General features: G+C 47.0%; 1 protein-coding gene across 2 annotated transcripts in view; it reads left to right on the forward strand.

Moving 5' to 3' along the window:
* TGFB2 (transforming growth factor beta 2) overlaps positions 1–26,803 on the forward strand; it is a 562,825-nt gene that overhangs the window by 372,061 nt on the left and 163,961 nt on the right. For both annotated transcript variants that reach the window (XM_069608582.1, XM_069608583.1), the window contains one exon: positions 13,123–13,286. In XM_069608582.1, coding sequence (XP_069464683.1) covers positions 13,123–13,286 — 164 coding nt within the window. The remainder of the gene's footprint in view (positions 1–13,122; positions 13,287–26,803) is intronic.

Genomic DNA, 26,803 nt, shown 5'->3' on the forward strand with positions numbered 1-26,803 from the left:
GTTGTTTTTAAAGGGACTTAGATGCACTTATTCAGATGCCCTTGTCCCCCTTTGCGCAAATATGCAAATAAGAGGGCGTTTCTGCACATTTAAAATCGTGTCACAAATTCACAAACGCGAAGCGATTTGAAATGCGCAAAAATAAGGCTCACCCCCTGCGCCTATTCAGACGAGTTTAGGGGGAAGCAGAAATCATGCCTTGGTCATTTAATTTCTTACTCTGTCATTACTTTTTTCCATACCCTAAACAGAGATGGAAATTCTTTGTTTTTGGTGATTTCACGGAGACGGGCCCTTTAAAGGCCCATCTCTGTGAAATGCGCTCCAAGAACCACATGTTTACTGTCATTCATTAGTGTCGTGAGCACGCTCCTGACCCTAAGAAAAGCACGGGGGCTGGACAGCCCATCTTTGCGCCACTGTCCAGCCGCTCCTGGAATGTGCAGGCCACCTTTGAGGATAAGGTGACCTGTGGATTTCAGCCATGAGTACAAATGTAAAAAGAGCATCTATAAGCTTTTTTCACTTGCACTCATTTTGGAGAATGAGGTCCACAGATATCAGGGTAAAGCGCAGAGCAGTGCATTTACTATGCACAATACCCAAGAGTAATATCAGTGTCTGCGTTAGTCTCAAGATTGAGTAGATTGTGGAAAGGCATGGTTTGGATGCAGGGCATATGAACATGAAGCATATCTTTTCAAAGTACCTGCATGCAAAGAACATATCTGAAAAAGACAACCTCGACTTGTATACAAAGCAGGCATTCATCCTTATGCTGTATGCAAGGACAACAACTCTACCTAGTGAGCATTATTTATTTATTTGTGATTTATAACACACCACTCGCAAAGGGCATTTGCACAGGAGCAGCAGTTAGAGGGCAACATCGCCAAGCCTAGCCACAGCATTGTTATGCATTAGTTGGGCAAAAACAAACAAGAGTAAAACAACTGCAAGCAATGGCACATGTCATTTTCTGAACTTTTGAAAGGAATACATGTTCTGTGCTTTTCCAGTTGCAGGAGAACTTGCTGTTTTCTGTTTTAAGTATTTTTCCACATTTAACAAGACCTTCCCCAAGATTCAATTCTGGGCCTTGCCTATTCCAGAATAGGAGCCCCAGATGAAAAACACCATGTTTCAAAGTTTTGATTTGTTGGTGTTCACAGTGTGTTAGTTTATTTTTTTTTTTACATTTGCCAGATTCCTTGGTTATTTATGTATCTATTCAGATGGCTAGAAATAGAGCAGCTGGCTTGGTGTGTCATACCCATGCTCTTGAATATAATCCTCTGGTCACTGGGGAGTCAGTGCAGTGTCTAAGTGCTGGCATGATGTGGTGGCCGATTTCGAGCCACAATGTCATCCATGCCATTTTATTCTGGACTAGTTGAAGTTACAGGACCGTTTTATTTTGGAAGACCTCTGCAACTTTTAGGACTGTAAGGGCCTAGTTCACATAAGTGTTTTATAACGGCAAAACGCCATTGGGAAATGTTCTGTGAATTAGGCCCTACACATCTCATGTGTTTGCTCCATCTTGAGCAGAGGGCAGGACTTTCCTAATCTGGTTCGGTTAAACCTTTTGCTCTGTACTTAACTCTGATCCATGAAATAAGTGTTAATCTGGAATCAAGGTTTATCCCAAAGTGTTTGATTTGATTCCTTGCCATAGGTTGAGTGGCCATGGTTATTGGCCAGTTGGAAAGTAGGGTTTCTATGAAGGGTTGCTGATACAGACTTGCCTGCTGAGTTAACCGAATTAAGGTATATTTTAACTTGAAAATAGTATGGGGCTGGTTTACAAAAGGGTTTTTGAATGGGAAAGGTCTTTGCAAATCAGGCCCTATATGTGATTTATCAAATCAATGGGAACTCTATATTCCTTTTAAAGTAAATCTGTGAATGTGAAATTGTTGTGTGTTGTGAATTCTGTGCTTCAGTAGAGCATGGTTCTTGCACTTCCATCCAAATGATCAGCAATCACGTTGCTTGTAATCATTTGAAAGTGTATGTCAGTGTTTTTCAGAGGACTAGGTAAGAAAACACTGGATGTCAGAGGGACGATTTGACTTTGTTAGGAATGTTTGTAGACTTTATTTGTTTAGCAATACAATACTTGATCAAACTTAATTGCTGATGGCAAGTAATACATACACTTCTGAAATTGTAATGCCATGTCCCTGTTGCAACACAGACTATGAGACTAATAGAATCAAGTACATTGATCTGTAGGATACTTTAAGTGATAGAGGAGTTTAAAGAGCATATAGAGACACAATGCTGCAGGATGAGCCCCTTCAACAAGGGATGCAACTGTATGGTTCCTTTTTTCCACAGCGGAGTGTATTTTATTTGTTGTAATACACAGGTGTCCTTAATTAGCCCTCCTGCTCACCCCCTCAAAGGCTTTGACATCTGCAAACCACTTTTGCAGCTTAGAGACATAAAGTGTGCCGTTGTGGTAGCGATGTGGCGGTATTACCACATACCGGCAGGTTACCACACCGGCACACTCCAAGTTTGCTGGTAAGGTGGTGGATTTACCTGCAGCTCTGCGCTGGAAGTATTTCTGCCACCCTATCGACAAAAAACTGCCAGTATTACTGTCCCGGTAATACCGGTGTCGGTAATACTGGCAAATAAACCCTTGGAGTCCTTTGAACCTACACGGAATGGGGATTTACCGGCATTTCCACCATTTGGAATCTGCTGGCAATTACGGCAGACCAAGTGGCGGAAATGGAATTACAGTTTGCCGGGATACCTGCAAACTTGTAATGCCCATAATTTTACAATAAGGATGGCCTCACCTGCACTCGTGGAAATAGTGTCCTAGTCTGAGAGAGCACTCAACACATGAAAATGTTTGATTTCACAGGCGAGGGCTATCAGGTAGGAATCCAGATGGACGATTCATTGTGTAGCCAGAAAGGCTAGGGCTGGGAACCTGTCGTGTACCTTCTAGTTTCCTGATGTCTGTGTACTGCTTCCAAAACTAAAGACATTTGTCGGTCCAAAACTATAGGGAACGCTATGAACTCATTGACCTCATAGACCTGTGGGAAGGTCAAGTGATCTGCTAGCTTGCCTTTTTCAAGTCTGGCAGGATCGGGATATTCATAAAAAACCCGATTCTAACCCCTCCTCTCGACCAGTGGTCAAAGTGTACGAAAATAAGTAGTGGAACTATTTTCCCTGCTGACTTGCCCCCGCTCTCCACAAACCCTAGCACAACACCCCCTTCCACACACAAACCACCCCCCAAACACACCTGCTGTTTAAGTGAATGTTCAGTGCACTGCTCTGAAGTACAAATTTCAACTTCTTCCCACACTTCTATTTTAAAACTAAACCATTCCGGAACGGTATCTTTTTAAAATAAAAGTATAGGAACAGTAAAACCTAAATAAAAAGTAGAGGAGCACCGTTCCCAATTGCTCCCGTCCACTTTGACCACTGTCCTCGACATAGTTATGAGATTGCCTGCACCCGCTAAATTTTACGTTTATCTGCTAAACGGACTTGCCATGGTGCATATTAAAAAAATTAAAAAATAAAACCCCAGCGAGAAAAAGTCTTGATTTAGCACACATCTGACATAACACCGGACTTGCCTACACCCACGTTACAGAAAATGACTTAGACCCATGTCTTCCTGGAGCACTTATTGCATCACTCATAAGAACATTATCTCTGCATCAATCCTCAACTCTAAGAAAGACTATGGGGGTCATTACGAGGTTGCGGGGAAACTGCTGGTACTACCATTGGGCTCCATGGGATGGGAACCACTGAAGCACCGGCACCGTTGTTGTTCAGTGAATTGACTGCCGGTAAGTGCCTGAACTACGGGCAGGTCAGGCCTGCTGGTAGTTCACTGCCCCAACCAGCAGACTCCGAGTAGGCTAGTCCGGAAAAGGTGCCGGTACGCGTTGTTAGCAGCACCTTATTACTGGACCGGCATACTCATAATGAGCCCCTCTGGAAATTGCAAACCCTATGGTGAGATCCCTCCCCATATTCCACCTTTTCCTAATAGTCACCCCTCCCCCTCTTGTCAAAGATCCCTAGGTACCCCTCCACCCATCCCCTGGCAAAATGTACCATGTAAGCAACCCAGCCCATCCTATGTTTTACAGTGCACCGCTGCTGTTTACGTTTTGCGCTCCACATCAAAGCAGCGCATTAGTTAAACTGTAACACAGAAGTCCAATATGGCGGCTCACATTCCTCTTGGTAAGAATGTGCCAGCAACTAGAACATCCCCTCCACTTTGTCATCACTAATGGGTACTTCTTTTATACTCACGGCCGATAATTCGGGATCATGAATGAAAACAATGTGATCCTGTGCTAAAGTTAGCCCTGCGTCTAAAAACAGGGGTCTGGCGTTATCACGAAGCTGCAATCTAAACAGCTCTAATGGTTGCAATAGCCAGAGGGATGGAGAAAGATTCCAGATAAGAGGAAACATAACAACTGCATTAGCTAACAATCCCACAAGTCCTATAAATATTTGTGCGCGTGCTTTTAAAGTACAGCGTCTAATGAGCGGCCATTTCCGAGATTTGGCAATAATAAATCCCATAGATTTAACAGAGTGAAGAGGTTGTTAAACGTGGGAAGTGCTCCAAAGCCGCCAAAATATTTAATAAACACAAATGAAATCTAAAATAAATCTCAAAGAGTGTTCTTTACGAAAGTTAATGATAGCAAAAGAACTCCTCAGAGTTCCCATTGTTGCCAGAGAATAAGCTGCCCGCTTGGGAGACCGACGCAAAACAAGACTTGTGCCTTTCATATCAATAAGAAACATAGTTAATTAGCCCTGCATGTTTACAGCCCGTGTTTTCTAGTAAGGAAGCTTATATATGTGATATATTATGGGCTGTCCCGAGGCCCACAAGACTCTATACAAACCACCGTGTGAACAGTTTTCTGGTCACAGCAATTGAAATTATTTTTGACATGTTTTGATTTTGATTTCCTGGGGGAAAAACCTAGTTATATCATGAAATATGTGCCATGTGACAGTGAATGTACACATCGTCACCTTATGGCACTGCCAATGGCTCAAATCCATACCAATGTTTTAATTATACTAAATATTAGCACTTTGAATGGACCATTAATTTCTAGGCAGTCATCAAGGATTCCTGGACTCCAGGCAATAATCCTCTTTGTTTCTGGGTGCTCAAAAGTATCCTGATGTCTGCCTGCCCTGATGGCTGCCTTCTCTCTATCTCTCCCCGCATCCTCTGCTTTTGGGGTGAGCCAGATGCTTTTCCTCCTGGTATCTTGTCCCTCTTGCTCACTGTATTTCTAGATCCTTTTTCATGCTGCTACTCTGCTGGATTCCATGCACCCCAGCCACCTTATATGTAGCATTAGGCGGCCTGTAGTTTTAGTTGTTCCGCTTTGTGCATTGAATTGTACAGCCTAATGAATGGTGCTGGGTTGCATGGACACGTAAACCATGCCCGAAGAAATCCTGGTGGTAATAGCAACAATGCTCCATCGGTTTGGGGGCAATATCGAGAGTTATGGATCTAATTTCTCCATATCCGATCTCACCTTTGCTTTTGGACAATAGGTCAGGCATCCAGACATATAACAAGCAATACTAAGAATTGCAGTGTAAGTAATTGCTCACACCCTTCATGCGTGCCATGTAAGGCTCCTTGCTTAAATGTCTAATACAGGCGGGGTTATCATTATCTAATATCAAGGCAAACCTTTGTGCTATTGCAAGAAGACATGAGCCCTCCCAATTCTCTTAATTAAATTCTCTTTTATTGGAGTTGCTCGCAGGAACGTATGTGAATGAAAAATTAGGGGTTGACTTCCCTCCATATCCAACCCACAAATTGGTGGCCATAACTGAATATCGAATGCCCTCTTTGAGGAAACAGGGACATCCTTGAATGTTGCCACTTCCATTATCTATAGCATGTTGTGCATCTGCGCGGATAGGCAATGCCAAGCTTTTTTGATTTTTGTAAAATGATGTTGGTAATTCTATCTAGGAAATTTGGATCTACTAATTAGGTCTCAATTTCTTAATGTGCCATGCTAAAAAATGTGGTGCACATGTGTTCACTTTACAGGACCATGCACACTGACATACATCCCAGCAACGACAGTTTGTCAACATGGCAGCAACAGAGTAACATGTACATTCCTGATAAATAGCCTACTGGAACCTAAATTAATTCCAGCCGTGGACTGGCCTTAACATTGGCTTCTCAAGATTAAATTATATGTAACCCTGTATGCCCAAGACGTGGTGGCAGATCAGTTAAATATAAATATAACGCTATATCTGTTTTGATATAGTAGCCTATAGGGATATACATTATTACTTGCCAAAAACCCATCTGGTGTCTTTTTATTTTAAAACTGGTTTCCAGTGACTCCAGCAACTGCTATGCTTGTGTATCACTGAGTTTCAGCAACAACAAACTGTTGAGTCTAGCCATAGACGTGCCCTTTGTTCTCTGCTGGAATGCTGGACACCATCCCAAGGGAACAGGACATGACACATGGGGGCCAGGTTGGGATCAGTACTTCAATGGGAGCTCTGTCAGCACAATGGGGGAATCACAACACGTAGGTAATGACTGGAGTGTCTTGATGTAAAGCAGGCAGGAAGAAGCTGCATTTTAGAGTTGCCCAGAAGAGAAGTTACAACTAGGAGAGGGGGTCTGCCATTTTGGATATTCCTAGGTCACACACAGTCCCACAACATCCCAGGATCAATGAAACATCTTTTGGGCTCTGTTTCCCACCTCAAACCACTTTTGGAGCCAACTTAACTGCTTTCGAGCAATTTCAAGCTGCTGCAAGACACATCGTGCTGCCTTTGGCAATCTAGCTTTTTCTAAGCACTGCAATGCATTTTTGAGCTGTTGACTTGACCACTACATGCCTTTTCTCCAGCTGTCTGAAGCCGCTCACTACAACAGAACCACATTGCATGGTTGGATCCTATTGAACTGCCTCAACACCATCTCATCCCATTGGGAAGTACCCAAGTGTACTGCCTCTATGCCAGATCGATCTATTAGAAAGTGCCTGACTCAACCATCTTGACACCGACTTGACCCACTAGAAAGTACGTAGAAGATGGGTCTGGTGCTATCAAGACTAAAGAATGATACTGAAAAGTATCATGTCCTCCCCTTGTAAGTTTAAGGGCCTTAAGGGCCCTCCTGACAATTGGGATCCTTCTCTTCACCTTTTAAAGACACAAGGTTCCATTTTGAATATGGTGGTATCTTGGTGGTAAATCCACTGAGATACCACCAAATGGATTGGCCATTACTACTGGTCTGGTGAAATTACCGTTGGATTAAAAGTCACGGTATGGTGGTGTTAGTCCCCACTTATGGACTCCATGGGTAATTCTGCTGGAAGTAATTCCACATAAATTGCAGGTTTTGGCAGTAAGGTGGCATAATTATCTGCAGCATTTTGTTGGAGGTGTTTTCTCCCCCTTACCTCCAAATCCATAGTTTGTCTGTGCGGTAATGTGGCATTAATGCAGTGATAACTCCATTACCACCGTTTTTGGCCACACCGCCAAACTCACAATGAAGCCCACAGTCCTACAACCTAATAAGTCATGCAAAGACAAATGCCTGCAGATCCCCGTATTCATTGCCTGACTGTACCCTTTATCCAAAGTCTGCATATTCTGAGTATTTAATCACTGCGGTGGGTTGATAATGTTTTTAATAGAGTGTTGATATTTTAGGTTTAATTAAGGACTCTTATTTCCTTACCATGTGGGTTGATAAGGTTTTTATTAGAGTATTGGTATTTTAAGTTTAATTCAGAGCTGCCAGAAGCACTGATACTGCTCTCCTGAGCATCCGTCAAGGCCTACTCTCAAACCTTGATACCAACACCCCCTGTGTCCTCATCTTACTTGATCTCTCCTCTTCTGCCTTTGGCACGGTCAACCATGCCCTCCTTCTCAACCGTCTCGTGATAACCTGGGTATCACTGGTCAGGCCCTAGCGTACTGACCTCTTTCCTCTCTGATCGACCCTCCCAGGTCCAACTTGGGTCCTTCCTCTCCTCTATCTCTATCTGTGGTGTCCCCCAGGGGTCTAACCTCTCTCCCTGGCTGTTCAAGCAATACCTGGCACTTCTTGCCCACCACATTGTCGCTCTCTGCTGTAACTTTAAGTGCTATGCAGATGACACACAGCTAATTTTCAGGATACCTTCGGCCACCCTCTTCTCCGTCTCTCACCTCTGACTGTCTGCCATCCTGGAGTGGTGTGCCACCAATGATCTCTGCCTTAATGCCAGTAAGACTGAGATTCTCCTTATCGGCGCACCTGCTCCCTCCTTTCCTGTCATTCTCTGGCTGGCCTCTCTTGGCCCTCTTCCTGCTCCCACCTGCGAGGCTAAAAACCTTGGGGATATCTTCGACTCCACACTCTCCTTCTCTCCTCACATCTCGGACATCTCTAAGAAGTCACATTACCAGCTTCACCTCGTCAGAGTTATTCTTCCTTTCCTCTCCTTCCCCCAAAGGCTCACTGTCTCCAGAAATGTGGTTCTCTCTAGGCTGGACTATTGCAGCAGCCTCTTTCTAAATCTGCCTGCTTCTACTCTCCGTTCTCTGCAACTCATCCAGAACAGGGCTGCGAGACTTGTCCTTGGCCTCAAGCCCAGGGATTGTATCTCTCCAGGACTGAAATCTCTGCACGGGCTCCCAGTGGCAGCGAGGATTACCTTCAAAACCCTCTGCATTGTCCACAAGGCCTTCTGGGGGCTGGGGCCTCAATAGCTTCAACTCACTCTTCCTAAATATCTTCTTTCTCGAGCTCTTCGCTCATCCGCCTCCAACTCCCTCAAGGTCAGTCACTTCTCCAAGCAACAAGTTGGTGTAGATCTCTTTTTTTGGCTGGTGCCTCCCTCTGGAACAGCCTCCCTGCCTCCCTGAAACTTGAGGAGAACCACCTCTGGTTCCAGAAGCACCTCAAAACCTTCCTCTTTGCTTCTGCTTTCTCTCCTCCTCTCTCCTGCTGAACTCCTGGCTGAAACTGTACTGGTTACCTGGCCACTCTCTGATCCCGGGCCCAGGTTCCCTCCCCTGCCAGTTACACACCTGCACTGCCTCCCTGGCAACCTCCGCACTTGGGGACTGTTTTCAATATCCCTACAGCCCCCCACTTGCACTTGACACCTGATGTCTGCACTTACCCTTGCACTTGCCACCAGCTGGCCCTATTTCCTATTGTTTTATTTATTCTATTACCCCATGTACTGCACTGTCCCCACCCCTCCTCCCTTTCCGCACTTTCCTCTTTCCCCTTCCCCTGCACTTGCGCAATCTGAATGACACTTGGCCTGGTCGGATCGTTGTCTCTGTCTTCCCTCTATTCCCCCTCCCTTGCTGTCTCGCGCCTTGAAACACTTGTGTATAGGCGCATTATAAATGCCATATCATACCATATAAATTAGTACCCGGCTAGGGTCAATGAGCTTGTTACAAGAAAGCTCAATTGCCCTCGCCGGGGCATTACCCGACCGGGAATTCCTCACCCCCACAATGTTCCTTCCCTTATGTCTCCAGAAAAGGCTTGGAACAGGGTAATCCCCGCTCCGAGCCACCAAATGGCTGGAGACTGCCATCTTCCCACGCCATTTTGATCGAGGTAAGTGGGGTTCCCCCACCAGACCCCCCCCAATCCAAAGAATCCCCCCACCCTCCCAACCCCACTTACCTTCTTTTTTGTCCATTTCAGGCGCGGACACTCTGGGAAGACTTCTGCCCACAGCGCGTCCGCTCCCGATCTGCGACAGACCGTCATGTTGCTGGAGCTATTAATAGTAACATGAATAATGCTCAGAATAGATTTTGCATCTTATTTGAATCTTATACATTGTCTGCCATTTGTACTTGTAGTTAACCTAATTCCTTCTTTAGTTATAAGCAAGTAATGCAGAATTTATAAGCAAGATGGCAGAATTAGGATATATTGTGTTGTGGTACCCTCGTGAGATAGTTTCTTGGATCAGACAGGGTGCTGCCTTCATTTTCCTGATTTAAATCAGCGTGTCTGAGGGGCATCACAGGTGTATCAGTGTCACTCCTCCGAATAATAGTACCATCCCTGGCATATTTGTAAGGGTGGCAGTGGCCCTAGACCCAGAAGCACTACTGCTTATTGATCTGGCTTCAGTCGCCGCACTAGCGAGAATCTCATGTACTGCTTTACTTTGCAAATCGGCACTAGAATTACCTATGAACATTAGTCATGAAGGTGGTGGAAAACGCTGAAGCCAAATTTCACCACTCCTTGCCTACTTCGGTTGCCTATCTTTGTGGGCTGTAGGTTGCATCAGCAGTGGCCTACCAAGACTAACACCATTCAACCACCTATTCTGATATTGCTTTTCTAGTAGTTTATCCCAGTGAGTCTTATACATGAGCCAACATATAGTCCTATAGCACACTGTGTGAGGTTATGGCAACCAAGGTACGTTGTTTAAAGCCTGGCAGATGTGACATACTTGTTTGATAGTATTGGGGACGATCAGCATGGACCTTTATAATGTAAACCAGTGTAGAAATGTTCTTTAGAAACAGAAAGGGAAATAGGTTGGATGTGTAGGCCACCTTTCCTGCTTCCACATGCCAATTGCGCAGCAAATAGGAACAAGTGTTTGTAAAGCCAATGGGCATGGCTTTGTAAATGTAACCGATATGCATTTTTTGTAATGCCCCCACAAAACAAAACTCATTGATCCTCTACACATGCATGAAGCGGATGGAACGGATGAAGCGGATGGAACGGATTAAGCGGATGGAACGGATGAAGCGGTTGGAATGGATGAAGCAGATGGAACGAAAGAAGCAGATGGAACGAAAGAATGCCTGGTTTTGTGCCTGGTCGCAGGCGCCTTATTGATAACCACCATATCACACTACTATGCTTACTCTCTCCTATACACCATCACTCAACTACATACAGCTATACTGTGACACATTCGGTATAGCTGTTCCCATACTAACACAACCCCAGGAACTCCCATCATCCTAATAAAACACAGCTAGCTGAGCACAGACCGCTAGCTTAGGCGTCTCCTCAGGCCTAACGCAGCCGACCTCAGTCTGTGTGTCCATTCTCCAGACTGAACACATCCAACTGATTCCCCCAGCACCACACCTACTGTTAAAAAGCAGCCATCATGAAACAACCACACCAGCTGCACACATAACCGGTGCGCCCACGCACTATACGTCTCTCTCTCTCTCTCTACTGACTTGAACTGCGGTTCCCGAGGGCGTTCAACCTACCAGTGCTTTGAGGTCATACCAATGACACATAAGGCGCTATATAAATGCCAAGTAACATAACATAACATATGTAAAGCCAGACAAGTTATTGGTGCCCATGTTTAATTCTTGCACACTTGTGCTTGAGGAGAATTCCAAATACTGCCATTCCACAGGGGTGTTGCTCGGTATGGAAAAGATCTGGAGCTATGCTAATGTCAGCACTGTCAGAACTCGGGGATAGCTAACCTTTTGGTTGTAACCCCTGAGTTTCTATCCAGGGCTACAACCAAAAGACCCAGGCTATAGCTCCCGCACCACCCCCAACAACGCATCTGCCATTCCATAAGGTCAAGTTTGATAGTCATGCTCACTGTCCCCTCTGCAGTCTTATTTGTGTTTGGATTTCTCTGGCCAGCCCCTATAATGAATGTTGGAGAAATGAGCCACCACACACATCAGCATACTCACACATCCCTGTGATTTACCAAGGGCCCCAGGTACCTTTAGAAACTGACCGCTGCTGCAACTCTCCCAGAATGCTCCTTTTCTCCAAGCTGATAAATATATGTCAACAGAAGTCCAAACATTAAAAATTCAGGGGTAAATAGTTAGAGGTACAGGGTTCAAAACTGTGAAATGCAGGTTGTCATGGTAAATGGGTAAAGCTGCCTTTGGGCAAGCTCTAAACATGGAAACAATAGACTGAAATGACTGGCACCAATCTCGACCCTCTTTCATGCTCCCCCCACACTGATCCAGTACAAAGAAGTGGGGGAGCATCTTTAGAGATCTATCAGCGATTACACTTAACGTTTTCAGTTAGTATTAAGAATAACATAATGTCCCTTTAAAGCTAATCAGTCGAGGAAGGTATTTGCATCATGTTTACCTGGGGACTGAAACCTCTGGCTCTCCAGATGTTTTAAACTACAAATCCCATGATACCTCACCATTGAGTATGCTGGTTAGGGCTGATGGGAGTTGTAATCCAAAACATCTGGATAGCCAAAGGTTGCAGACCTTTGACCTAGTGGGATGTAATGCCTCTGTGCTATCAGCCTGACCAAAAGACATTGCGGCCACAACTCTCTAATTCTGCATCAATTTCAGAAGTAATTTGGAGTGACTTTATACATGTTAAGGATAGGCCACGTAATTTCAGGATCAGAGAAGTAAGCGGCCCATCGTTGACACTCATGCAAGATTGAGATGGATGCTGACAGAATCCTCCACTTACTGCAATACGAGGGCGGGGGAATCCACCATGAGAGAGATGATTTTGGAAATGAGTCTATCCAAGTTGGAAATGTTGAAGCCATATCAGTCAATTCTTTTGACTCACATATAGCCCTGGGCCAGTTTGGTCCCTGTGGATGGATGCACTTCTGCTACACAGCCAGCCTGGAAATGAGATTCCCTTTGTTGGCGCTTGGTTGTATTTTTAATCCTGACACTGTTTGCCAGACATCAACTTCAATAAATTTGTTTCAGTTTAAAAGCATCCAGCTCGACCCACCACCCCCTCACTCTCCGTACCAGGATGTGCGCGCCCTGAAGCATAGTTGGAACCAGGTTGTTAATCTATATTAATCGGTCATTCCTCTAATCAGAAACACACGTGTTTACTTTGCTGGGTTAGTAATGATGCTAAATGGTCGCTTAGAAAATTGAAGCACGCTGCCAAGGTTCACCCTGACTATTCACTGAGCTTCCCCACCCCCCACGTCCCCTCCTCCCCCGCTTTGCACTTTAGCCTTTGTGCGAACAATGTTTATTGTACACTATTTTAAACCTTTTTTTGTTAACTTTTTGCAGATGTCATCCCCCCAACCTATATCAGCCCCTACTTCCGGATCGTAAAATTTGACGTCTCTGCGATGGAGAAAAACGCTTCAAACCTGGTGAAGGCAGAGTTCAGAGTGTTTCGTTTACAGAATCCAAAGGCACGGGTGTCGGAACAGCGAATAGAGTTATACCAGGTAAAACCAAAATCACAGTTTCGCTTTAAGTATGACAGTGACTTGTGGAGACAAACAATCATTAGACCTAGTTTGAAGAAACTGATCCCAGATTTTGCCTTAGCTTTGAATGCTGGGGTTAGTAGTCCCATTCATATGATGGATAAAGCACATCAATAACCCCAAGCACGCAACATTCTGCTGGTTAAAAAGTCAAGAAAGTGGATCCCACGACATTGGATCAGGCTGGTAGCTATGCATCATTCAAGAGAACTGCATAATCCTGGCAAGTGGTACGGTCCAATGGTACATACACACATCCAGGAGCAGTTCCTTCAAACCTACAGCACGCACTGAAACGGCTTGATAAGCCCTGTGTGGTTATGAAACATACAGGCACATATTTGTGTGTGTTTGATCTGTTCTGTTACATGCAAGAAATGTGCGAGCAGATGTTCAAAGCAAATAGCACATGCCTTTTATTATTCACGTCATAAATGTTCAATTTTTCAAGCTACCTGTTTCCAACGACCCTTCACTGGCTCTCTCTATTTCTTCATCAGCAAAGGGTGCCTGCAAGGAGGGGGGGCCGAGGGGTAGGGTTGGAGGGATTAGCATTATAAGCATGGAAGCAATGGTAAAACATGCGATATTTCAAATTCCCCTCTTTTTTAAAACACAGTTTAGTTATTGTGTAGGTTTGCATGTGGTATTTACCAGATTGGGTACTTTGAAAGTACTACCTGGAGTAAACAACCAATACTTTTACCAGGATGCTCCTAGTGAAACCAGTCGCACTAACTGCGCAATGGATGATATGATATGGCATTTATGAGCCAGTCGGCCTTTTTTTGCATGCCGATATTAACAATATATGTTCATGCAGAGTTGCCTTGTTTTTGGTGCATTCCTTTACCCTTTTCTGATGGTTTACTACAAGTCAGCTCTTGGGTTTGGACACACCTACTTTAATATGTTATTTGGTTACTCTCACACATGCTTAACTGTAGGGAAATACACAAATACAGACCACATCAATCACTGTCAACACATTTTCCGCAGTGTTGGGAATTGTGGCAGACTCCCTATAGACTCCTTCTATAAGAACGCCCACCACACCACACAGCTCACTCTCTGGACACACAGACATGTGTTGGGGAAGGTAGTAAGACTCAAACCTCTCCTGCCTTGAGAGAACTCAAGCATTGTGCTGGAGAAGGCCTCAAGACCCACAACCTCTTGACAAACATACACAGCATGTGTTCGGAAAGGCCCCATTTTAGGGAAGCACATGCATGGCCTATGGGGAACTCCCACACAATCTCCCCTCTAGTGCAAGTTTATCATGACCTCCAGCTCATCCCGTGATCTCTACGTTTGTATTTATGTTTCAGCCTACATAGCACACACCTAACTATACAGCAACTGAGTGCTCTGTAATGTTGGTTGAGGATTACACCAATAGTGTTAATAAGCCCCAGAGTGGACAATGTGGATCAGTGGGGATGTCACCTACAATGGTGCTGTTCTCCCTAATGGAGGAGCTGAGGGTCCTAGGTGTTCCATAGGTACTCCCTGTAAAGCAGGGTCTTGAAGTCCTTCCCAAAAATACTAATTAGAACCGGGTAGAGTTCCTGGGATTGTAGCTTGCTAGATGACAAGAGAATGCTTGCTTCCTGTTTTGGCTTTGTGCACCAGTTTGGTCATGAGCCTTGTCATCGTCTGACACCTGGAAGTTCACATGCCACCAGAGCCAATGAGTTTTGTTACCAGGTTCCCAGACTTCTGGGGTGGGGAGAAAGGGGGTGGGTGCGATAGGTGGCAAGTATGTGATGCAGACTATCTTGGATGGGAGAGGAAACCAATGGAAGTCTCATTGGAATGTGAGATGTAGTCTAAAGTCTTTGATTCTGTAAGCAAGCAAGCAGCAGTATATTGAACAGTACTTAGCGGAAGCTCTATGTGTTGCTGAGAAACTAATGAGGAGGTCATTGCCGCCATTGTGTTGTGAGATTACTCAGGACTTGACCATGGTTACAAAGTACAGCAGTTGGAGGAAGGGCTTTCTTCCAGAGGAGTGTTAATTGGTACCAGACTGTCTGGGTTTTCTTGGGAATCTGCTTCCGGAAGGAGTTGTCAATGTCGGTAGCGGACCCAAGTGTTTTTTCAGGTGGGGCCAACAGAGAAGTCTATCTTGGTGCATGCCATTAAGTCATTTCACCACCCTTGACAGGTCTCCTGTTTAGCTGCATGGCCTAGCAGGACACATTCAGTTTTTGTAGGATTTAGATTCATGTAGGTGCTTCGATGGAAACAAGGCACTCTCTGAGGAGCAGGATGTCTTCAGTACAAGTCACTTTGAGGTTTAACAGTGGATTCGCCACATATTTTCAAGTGTGATGTTTGGGTTAGCGAGAAGTGACTGCAGCGGCTCCATGTCAATATTAAAGATCACTACTGGGAGAGGATTGGGCCTTATGAGACTCTGCAGATGACCGGACAACAATCCGACCTAAAGTTGCGCATCTAGAGTGCCTGGTGTATATCCTAGAGATAGGATATGAACCATTTGAGGACTTTGCCTCTAAACGTCATTTTGTTAGTCAGAAGGCTAATTACTGTGGTGAAGTTGCTGTGTTGAAAGCGGAGAGAGGTCAACGAGGATCAGGAGGCAGGTGTCACCTTTATCCATCATTTGGTGGGCATCTTCCTGGACAACGTGGTAGTGGCCTCCATGTTACATATGGGTTCGAATCCCACTTGGTAGTAATGGATTAGTTGTTGGTTGATGCAATGATGGCATTTTTTGGCCAATGTTATCTGAAGGATTTTGTAGATTAATGAAATACTATTTATCAGTTGGTATTTGGCAAGGCCATCTGGGTATAGTGTGGATGTCTTGAGGAGTGGTCACATTATTCCTGTTTTTAAGCTGCGTTGATAGATGCCTTGAATAAATAAAGCATTCACTATTTGTAGGCGGATCGGTGAGGGCTGTGCCCCTGATCTGTTTTATGGTGTCAGCAGGTAGAGTGTCATCAGTGTGGGCGGTAGGTTTTAGTCACGCTCAAATGTTGGCGAAGTCCTAAGGAGGGAATGGCCTTAAAGTGGGCCTTGGTTATGCTTCGCATAATGGGATTGTTAAATGGGCATGCATAGTTTTCAGGCACCACTATATTGTCTGATTTTGTCTTTTTTAGCAAAATAAACTTTCTTTGGAGTCTGGAATTATTGATTTGGGTAGTGGATTGCAGCAGTGTGTGACTTCTGCAAAGAGGCTGCTGCTGCTGCGATTGTTATGGGCTAACATGTGGTCTTGGCTTTAATGATTAGTACCCAGAGTGTGCAGTGGTATGTCTTTAAAGTGGGTAAGTCCTCAGGTTTGTATGGTTAGCCCCAGAATGTTGTAGTTTGTTAATTCCTGAGTACACTGTGGGGCGGAGTGTTTGTCTTTGTTGGACGTTCCTTTATGGGGTCATGTACATCTGTCAGCTCCATCATGGTGATATTAAAGGTAATAGAAAGGTGACATTGTCAATACAGATAGGGCTAACCAAGACCAGTGTTGTGATTCTGCTTTACGGGGCATCCTTGTGGAAGTTCTTAAAAAAGTGGTGTGCAGGCATAGTGGGCTTACTCTTTTTTAGTTTGGGCTATTAGGCGGCAGTACAACCTATAAGTTGAAACTATTGCATTGGAGTACAAATAGTCAGACATGCCATATGAGGAACACTGAGCTTGAAGGTGTTGTTCGGTTATTTGCCCATACACTTCCTACCCCTTCCCGTACAAAACACCTTCTCATGGGAACTATTTGAGCTCGCCTTATTCAAGCCTTACCATCAAACTTTGCACTTGAAGCACCTGCCAGTAGTTTTTCAAAGCAGTTGTTTGAGAGTTAATGGCTTAATTGGAGTTGTGAACATGCTACTGTGTAATACAAATGTCCTAACCAGGTCTGCTTTCAGCCACTCGATTTAGAAGCTCTATGCGTGTCCTTCAATGAAGTCCTGTTAAAAATATGCATTGGCAAAGTCAACAGTTTTGGCTTGTGTATAAGTATTAGGCATTTGCCAGGCACTGCTATTAACTGCCCAGGTACTTGCATCATTTTTACCTGCTACCACCAGTGGCCAGTTAATACCACTATGGCGGTGCATGGAAAATACCTTTCCCATGCCTAGACAAAAGCCCAAACTGTTGGTATTGTCAATGTTTGTCTTGTTAGCAGGGAGGGTCAAGATCTGAAAAAATGGAATGGAGCCATGGCATGTGGGTTAGGGTTCAGGCCTTCAATTGGTGGTGACACGGTGAAGGCAGGATTGAGTGTGTTGCCACTAACGTGAGTAGGGATTTGTAAAGACTGGAGGGGGGGTCTGTACTTCTGCTCTCTATATGGTAGAGGAGAGGCACAGAGGACCCCAGCCAAGATTCTCTATTATTAGTACGTGGTCGAGCAATCAAGGCCTAGCTTCTCAGGAGGTGATGTAGGCTGGTTCTTAAGTTCAGTGTAGTCCCCACGCACCCACACAGGAATGTCTGCACACTTTATTAGTTAAAACACGGTCTTTATATAATTAATATTCAAGGTTATGTACAATATCACGATAACTCACTTTGTACTCGGTTATCTATAATGGCAAATCTATACAGTTCTACATGGTACCACAATTACTACTCGATCTCTTTAAAGTGCATCAACTGTACGGTTAAATGTCACACAAATCAGTTCGTAAAGGAAGCCAACAATAGATATAAGAGGAAAGCAGTGTGCTAGAACAATTGGCAGAATACTGGCCCTGCTACCCAGACACAGTTCTGTGTGGAGATCCCCCCACCTGGGCAACCTGTAGAATAAAGATATATCACAAGCCCAGTTCATATATTGTTCACAAGAGTCTTTCCAATAGTTCAGCAACCCCAAAGTACCTGGCGTTGTAACGTTCCTGGTCGGGGAATCAACGGCCATTCTTGAGTGCCCTCCCTTTAAGACAGGAGTCACTGGTCGTCAAAACGTCCGGCGAAGAACAGGGTGAACTATGGAGGTGAAGTGGCAGCTTCTTTCCCAGCGGTGCTCGTCGAAGGGGAAGCGTAAACGTCCTGCAAGGAAGAGGCGTGCGGGGCACCTAGGTGTTGATAGTTCTGGACCGCAAAAGTTTGAAGAACTGTGGCCCAGTTAGTGCGTCGAGTCGTCGGCCTTTCTGTGGTCTTTGGGAGGTGGGAAACCCACCGGCGGATGCTCCTCAGTGCGTTGACGGCCTGGCCTTCTACAGCGGGATAAGGCGGGCGGCGGTGGGGATGAGCGTGTCCATGAATCGAAAGTTCTTAGGCAACGGGAGCACGGCGGCTCCAGTCGGCGACGATGGTCGTCGACGGTGGCGGACAACAGTCCAGGCGCTTCTCTTTGGGATTCCGCGGCAGTCCCCGTCTCCGGTCGGCAGCCTTTTCGTAGGTCTGTCTACCGGGGAGCTTTGGCAAAGATCAGCTGGTGCACGATGGTCCCTCGTAGCTGGGGAAGAGGGCGCCTTACCAGGTGCTCTCTGGGTCAGATCTTGGAGACACAGCCGCTTTCAGATCGACGGAATCGAGCAGCAGCAAGACTTCTCTTCCAGCAGGGCTTCAAGGTTAAACTTCAGTTTTACTCCAGTTACTCTTCGTAGTGGACTTCAACTTCTGAACACAGATTCTAGCAGTGAGAGGCCCTCAGATATACTAGTTGATCTCCCAATCATTCTGCTGGGTTGCACTGAGGCAACCAATCGGTCAGAAGGGCATTCATGCAGGCAGGCAGCCAATCAGTTGCATAGTGCATTCAAGCCATTCACTTCTCTCCAGACACTCACAACAAGTTATGTGTATTGGGACAAGTACCCAGCCATTCAACACTCCACACTGCATTCATACCAGTTTCGGGCAGGGCTTTCTCAGTCATTTTGTCAAACACCAGAAACTAGACATTCACAACAAGAAGTGCATATTCGTCACACACCCCATTCACCCAGGTCCCACCCACAGGTGTACCCACAACAAGCGGTCGTTGGGAAGGCTCCAGCCAGTCTGGTCGGCACTTCCCCACACTACCATATATGGAACTTCCACCCAACAGCCAGTCAGGGGGAAGGGACAGAGTCAAGGCTTCCCGGGACTTTGGGAAGATCAAGGTAACAGGCGATGGAAGGCATGAGGCCACGGGGGCCATCTTGTCTCCATCAGGAATCTACCGATTACAATGACAGGGCCTGGGCATCCCAAAATAGAGGATGCTCAGGGCACCAGTCATTTCAGCACAGAGCTGCCACCAGCCCATACCCTGCTCTGTGGGTCACCCACAGGTGCCCAAAAACATACACTAGGGGCACAGGGTTGTACCCCCACCAATGGGTGCCATAAGGGTATACCATGGGCCTCTACACCAAACCAAAAGAGAGAGCTTCACCGCCAGGAGTCCCACATGGACTCCTATGAGGAAAACACGACAGAACACACAATAAAAAGCAGCAAAGGACAAGGATACGGAGGCCCTGTCCGTCCAATGCATTTCCAGCATCACAGGATCAATACAAGCTGTTTTGTATCCATTGATTGTCTTTGGGTAATGGTCCCTAGTTCATTTAGTGGTGTGGGTTCCTGGAAGTCGACACGGATGTGTTGTAGTGTGAGACCAATGCAATGAGGCGATGGGAGCCTTTCCGGAATGCCCCACACTTGAGCGGCAGTGATAGCTAAGGTTAAAGGTGACGTTGTTTCTTAGCAAATTGACATTTGAGGAGCTTCATGGCTAAATTCCCTTTGCAGTCGGTATGTTGTATGGATTACACATGAGGTATGTCTAACACATGGAAGGAAGTGGGAGATAACCCTATCTCAGTGATAAAGATAGCAACAAAAACTACCTTGCTGAATGCTATCGAGCTCTGCATATTAGAATTCTAAGGAAGGAAAATATCTTATGAAGAGGCCCAGTGGCACTCTCTGGTTCAATCCCTAGTGTCTAAAAATGCAATATCTTTTTGGAGGATAGTTTCCTCTGCTATGTTCCCATCATCAAGGCCCGTTAAGATGTGTATCTTAGAATCCGAAAGGTTTTCTTACTTTGGTTTATTATTCAAGGAAGAGTGACTGAATGATATGAGAGCCGAACTAGGGATAAAAGCAAAGCGAAGCTGTGTGCCGAATATGAACTAAAGATCAATGAAAGCCAAACAATTTGTTAGAGTTCAGCTGCACTGAAATTGATCAGGCTATTAACTCTCAAAAATTGAATAAAGCACCTGGCCCGGGTGATATTCCATCTGATTTGATCAAGACGAAGCTAAACCATGGACCCCAGTCCTGACACATGTAATCAATGACACTTTTGCTATTAATAAGGTACTGCCAAATTGGTTACTAGCCGAAATTCTACCTATTTACAATGAATGCGATTGGAAGGATATGAGGCCAACATCCCTACTATCAGTACAGGGGAATAATATTGGTAAAGCATTGCTATTACGCCTTTTAGAGATGGTTAATTATAATTGCATTGTAGGCCATTCTCAAGGCGACTTTTCGAAAAATAGCAATACTGTCGATCATGGTTTCAAACTATGCGCCTTAATCCAGAAGTTTGTGATTCTGAAAAAACAGGAGTTATACTTGGTCTTTATTGATCTGAAAACCAATTTTGACAATACACCTAGAGGTGCTTTATGATTACATCTACTGAAATTGGAATTTTCTCTTTCCCTGCTAAGAGTCAGTATGATGACTTACAGTAAGAAAACAGTGATTGGTAGGTGGGGAACTAATGGTGAGAAATCACATACTTTTATAATAGAAAAAAGGCATAAGACAGGGTTGCGTCCTGGTGCCATTGTTTTTCACAATTTATATAGATGGCCTAGCTAAAGATGTTTCTTCCCTATCCTCTGATGCGCCGGTTATAGACAGAGACAATGTAGGAAAAATGTTGTTTGTGGACGATGCTGTCATTATATGTGAAACTCCAGCTGGGTCACGTCTACAACATTCCAAATTCCAAGAACTGTGTGCCAAGTATGGACTACAGATCAATGAGAGTCAAACAAATGCCATGATCTGTTCTGGGAAGATGAGGACAAATATTATAAAAACAAAATCTCATGGCTAAAAGAAGATAGGTTATATCTGTTAATTTCATTGATAATGTAGGCATAAGATTTAATGAAAGTGGGGCATGGTATAAACAAATTCAAAAACATACATTTCTGTTGGCGAGAAGAGGACTTTTGGTAAACAAATAAATTGCCCCTTAAAGATTTGATTGGTCAAACTAGCCCTAGAGCACTTCCGACTGCCCTTTTAAGCACGTTATTAGTGGAAGATCAATTTCGAAAGAAATTATTATTTCTCTCAAACAGTGTCTGACTTCACCTTTGCACCTAGAACTTGGCTGGACTAGCATAGAGTAAATAATGAATCTAAGACCGGTTTATTATTGGATAACACTCTGGATTAATCCAGCGCTGACTGTATTTTGCCGTGCTGGCCAGTGAAGGGGCACAGTCCCTGGATTGGGTCGTCATGTCAGAGAAGTCTGCCCAGATCTTGAGATTTAAAACCCTATGGCTACTGCCGGAATACATAAACACCAGCTCGAGTGGGATACTCAAAGAGAAAGCAACAGAATGTAATATTATAACGATTATGGGGGTAATTCATAGAATTCAGCGCACAAGTGGCACACGCGGCTGGCGCACAGTGGGCGCGTGCGGCAGCCTGCGCCAGCCGCATGCGCCAAAATCCATTTCCGCGCACAGCGTATTCATGGATTTAAACATCCATAACTAGCCGTGGCACAGAGTAGCACAGCGATCCTTCAGCAGCGCCAGTTACGCCGCCAACCCCTCCCCATGCGCCATGAACAGCGCACAAATCCCATACATGGCGCACAGGCCAGTGGAACAGCATACAGCCCCCCAACCACGAACACGTCTGTATAAATCCCTGCGCACCCCTCCGAATACACGTACTCCGCTACGCGGGAACTTTCACACGCTATTGGCCTTGTGTGAGCGGGTTACGTGTATTTCGGGGGTGTGTGCAAACTTTCACACGCGATTGGCCCTGTGCGAGTGGGGTACGTGTATTTCGGGGGTGCGTGGGGACTCTCACACGCGATTGGCCCAGTGCGAGCGGGGCACATGTATTTCGGGGGTGCGCGGGAACTTTCACACGCGATTGTCCCTGTGCGAGCGGGGTACGTGTATTTCGGGGGTGCGCAGGAATTTTAACACGTGATTTGCCCTGTGCGAGCGGATGGTACGTGTATTACGGGTGTGCCCCAACAAATTGACAGTGTGTGTCCTCCCAGGTGTGCCCTCTCCCCCCTCCCCAGGGCCTGCAGGCAGACCCCAAAAGAGGGGGACACACTGCACCCCTGGTCATGCCCCACAGGCAGCCCATTCACCCTGGCAAAGCCCCCGAGCCAGCCCACATGTCACCGTGAGCACTGGCTCATGTCCCCCAGCACCCCCATCCACCCAGCAGTGAGGGGCACCTGCCAGCAGGCCCCGACTCATGCACCCCCATCCACCCAGCAGTGAGGGGCACCTGCCAGTAGACCCCGACTCATGTCCCCCAGCAGCCCCATCCACCCAGCATTGAGGGTCAGGCCCCGACTCATGTCCCCCAGCACCCCCACCCACCCAGCATTGAGGGTCAGGCCCCAACTCATGTCCCCAGCACCCCCACCCACCCAGCATTGAAGGTCAGGCCCCAATTCATGTCCCCCAGCACCCCCACCCACCCAGCATTGAGGGTCGGACCCCGACTCATGTCCCCCAGCACCCCCACCCACCCAGCATTGAGGGTCAGGCCCCAACTCATGTCCCCAGCACCCCCACACACCCAGCTTTGAGGGTCAGGCCCAACTCATGTCCCCCAGCACCCCCATCCACCCAGCAGTGAGGGGCACCTGCCAGCAGGCCTCGACTCATGTCCCCCAGGACCCACATCCACCCAGAATTGAGGGTCAGGCCCCGACTCATGTCCCCAGCACCCCCACCCACCCAGCATTGAGGGTCAGGCCCCGACTCATGTCCCCCAGCATCCCCATCCACCCAGCAGTGAGGGGCACCTGCCAGCAGGCCCCGACTCATGTCCCCCAGCACCCCCGTCCACCCAGCATTGAGGGTCAGGCCCCGAATCATGTCCCCCAGCACCCCCACCCACCCAGCATTGAGGGTCAGGCCCCGACTCATGTCCCCCAGCACCTCCATCCACGCAGCAGTGAGGGGCACCTGCCAGCAGGCCCCGACTCATGTCCCCCTGCAACACGACAGGAAGCTGCACAATCCTGGCCCTCATGTGCACCAAAATACCACAGCACGCCCCCCGCCAGTCTTGACATGCAATGATTTCACCAATCCACCCCACACCGACATGCCTATGTCAGGACACAAATCAAAAATCAACCATTTACATCAACACATGTCCGTCACACACACACACACACTGTTTACCATAGATTGTGTAAACCCACTTTTTGACATGCATGAACCCAATGAGCGAATCCCACACATGGGATTAAAATATAAAAATGTATTATGAAAAAAAACAATGTAATGAAATGAAAGCCAAAAAAATAATACAAACATGAAATGAAATGCATGTCCAAAAAAATCAAAAAGGAAATGTAGATCCAATCCAAAGAATTCCTGAAGAAAAATGGTCCAAACTCACTGGCCAACAAAACAAATCCAAAGGAAACGTAATAATGAAATTCCATTGCTCCATGGTGAAATGCAAAGAAAATGTACACATGGATCCAATGTCCAACTATGTACAAGCAATTTTGAAAGGGTCCATGAGCCCAACAAAAGAACTGAAACCTATCAAAGAAACTACCTAAGAAATAACTATATACAAAATTGTGGGGCATAGTCCAATCACCCCAAAATAAATGAAAATGAAACCTAACACTACAAACTATATACAATGGGGGCAGGCTAGTCCGACGGCTCACTTCCCGATTTCCCGGGCCAGGACATCACCGAACTCCTGGTCTAAGTCCTGGAGGCGGGCCTCTTCCATGGCCCGAGGTTTCGCAGGGGCGATGCCATGTTGAACTCCAACTCCCTGCAAATTTCCTCGAGGCACTCGGCCCGCCTCAGTGCCCTCTGCATGGAGTTCTCCACCCTGACCATTGTGAGCCGTGCCTCTTCTGCCCGCCCCTGCTCCACATCTATGGCCTGGCCCAACCGCTGCCACACGGAAGATACTTGCAATCCAGGGTCCTCCTGCCCTCCGGCCAATGCCTGCCCCTCTGATGTTGTTGGCCCCGAGACATCATCGCTCCCACCTTGAGCCCGCTGCTGCTGTCCATGTGCCCTGCCCGTTGTTGCCTGCATGCCAGCCACCTGCTGGGGTCCAGTTGTTGGGGTGGCCACCCCTGCTGGACCTTCGACTCCCGACTGTAGCAGGGATGTGTTCTCTACCAGCCTGGCCGGCAGGTCAGGGACAGCTCCACAGGGTGCCCGGGTGACACTTGGGCAGGAAGATGGCATGGAGGACGACTGGCGCATAGGGAGTTCAGTTGAGGAGGGGGTCGGCAGAAGCTCCAGCACACAGAGGAACCCAGCACTGGTGACCCTGCCCAGTAGGTTGACGCAGTCATTGAGACATTCGAAATGACGTGCTCTGTCCTCACGAGAACACCGCACGTCATCCCGAATGTCATGAACACGCAACGCCACCCCACCCAGGACAGGCTCAATCCGGTCCCGGATTGCCACATCCGCAGGAAGAGGAAGGCCAGTTGTTGTGCGGCTATCCCCTCCCTGAAAACGGGTCTGGACGAAGGCATCCCTGCTGGTGCCGGATGATGCAGTCACAGGATCGGGAACAGGATTACACGCAGGCACCTCCGCGGTGGCCTGTGCTGCCTCCTGTCCCTGCCCCTGGACTGCACCTCTGGCACCAGTGGAATCCCCCTCTCCAGGCCCCGTGTGTGTGACTTCCACGGCCTCCCCCTCAACCAAACCCCCCACCAACCTGGATGACTCCGTGCCATCTTCCTCCGTAGGGCCCTGTGGGGTCTCAGCTGCCCCTTCTGCTGCCGAGGAGTCCACCTCCGACCTCCATCTCTTGGACCTAGCCCCGGCAGCTGCGGCCGCGGAGGCCGGCACCAGACTCCTCACTCCCCAACGAGATGGAAACCTGGGAGGGGAGCTGGGCCTTGCCTCTCCGGCTGGCAGTGGGATCCCTGCCTGTGTGCTCCACAGCACCGTCTCGGCCCTCTTCATCAGTTGACGTTGCAGACAGGGAGAGACAGAACACAGGCATCAGGGCACTGTACAATGGTCTGATACACAAATGACGGTTGCAGATGAGTGGCAGTCTCAACCTTCAGACATGGCCTCATACTCCCCAACACACATATCATCTCTATCAACACTCACGCGCAAGTGAACTGGAATGTTGCAGCAGCCAGCACCATCCATACACATACAACACCATGACCATCCGAAGGTTAGCCTGACATCACATGCAACACAGGGATTGGCAAACACATGCACACACGCCACCAGACGTACATGTATCTGTACATCTACACCACCTGTTGCAGTGCAATCCCGGCATCCATTTCACATCTGCCAATCAGCCTCCTACATGTCAGTGTCACATGCATCCATGTTGTATCACAGTAGCACACATGTCAAATACCCTCACACACACATGTACAACATGCACGTACATGAAGGTGGAACCTGCATCCATGTGTCACACCCCAACCATGCCATGGTACATACACAGATATGTAAACATGTGTGCACCCCAACATGCATTTGGCCTTAATGCTTTCGTACACATACACCATTGATGTGCCTCACACATGACTGGAGTCTCATGCGGCAGGCTCATTTCCCTGTACATGCACATACATATATGGTCCTTCAAAGACATTTGTGCAAACTGTACACACCTGCCACACCTCAACATGCACAGCATCCAATCAGTACGCATGCACACTTACCGCTCGACTCCGGATGGGTCTGCCTCCCAAGGACCTGGAGGTGGAGCGCTGGGCCTATACGTTCCAGGACCCTCATCTGCATGTTGATAAGGCGGACCCAGCACCCCTTCCCATGCTTTGCCTTCAGGAGACGCCAGGCCTTGCTGAGGGTCCTGGACCTGAAGTCCTCCCAGCACTTCCGGACGTGTTGCAAGTCGCGGGCTGCCACCTCCTCCACGTTGATGGCAGCCACGATGTCCGTCCAGATCCTCTTCCGTCCTTCATTGTCGGCGCGTGAACTTCCAAAGAGGGCATCATAATGCCCCAGAACTTGCTCCACCAGGATACCAACGTATGCAGCAGTGAAGCTGGTAGCCCTCTGGCTCTCTGACTGGGGGTTGCCAGTGGTGCCAGATGGTGTTGTGTCCGACATGGCAACCCCCGAGGCAGGTGTGGGTGGGCAACTGGGTCCTAGGGCTGGGCTGTGGAGCAAGGTGGTACACCAGTTGGGAGTCCACTGTTCCAGCAGGGGTGGTCACAGCAACTGGACCCCTGCAGATGG

This window comes from Ambystoma mexicanum, chromosome 4q (genome assembly GCF_040938575.1).
Source record: "Ambystoma mexicanum isolate Mex_15411 chromosome 4q, UKY_AmexF1_1, whole genome shotgun sequence".
NCBI lineage: Eukaryota > Metazoa > Chordata > Amphibia > Caudata > Ambystomatidae > Ambystoma > Ambystoma mexicanum.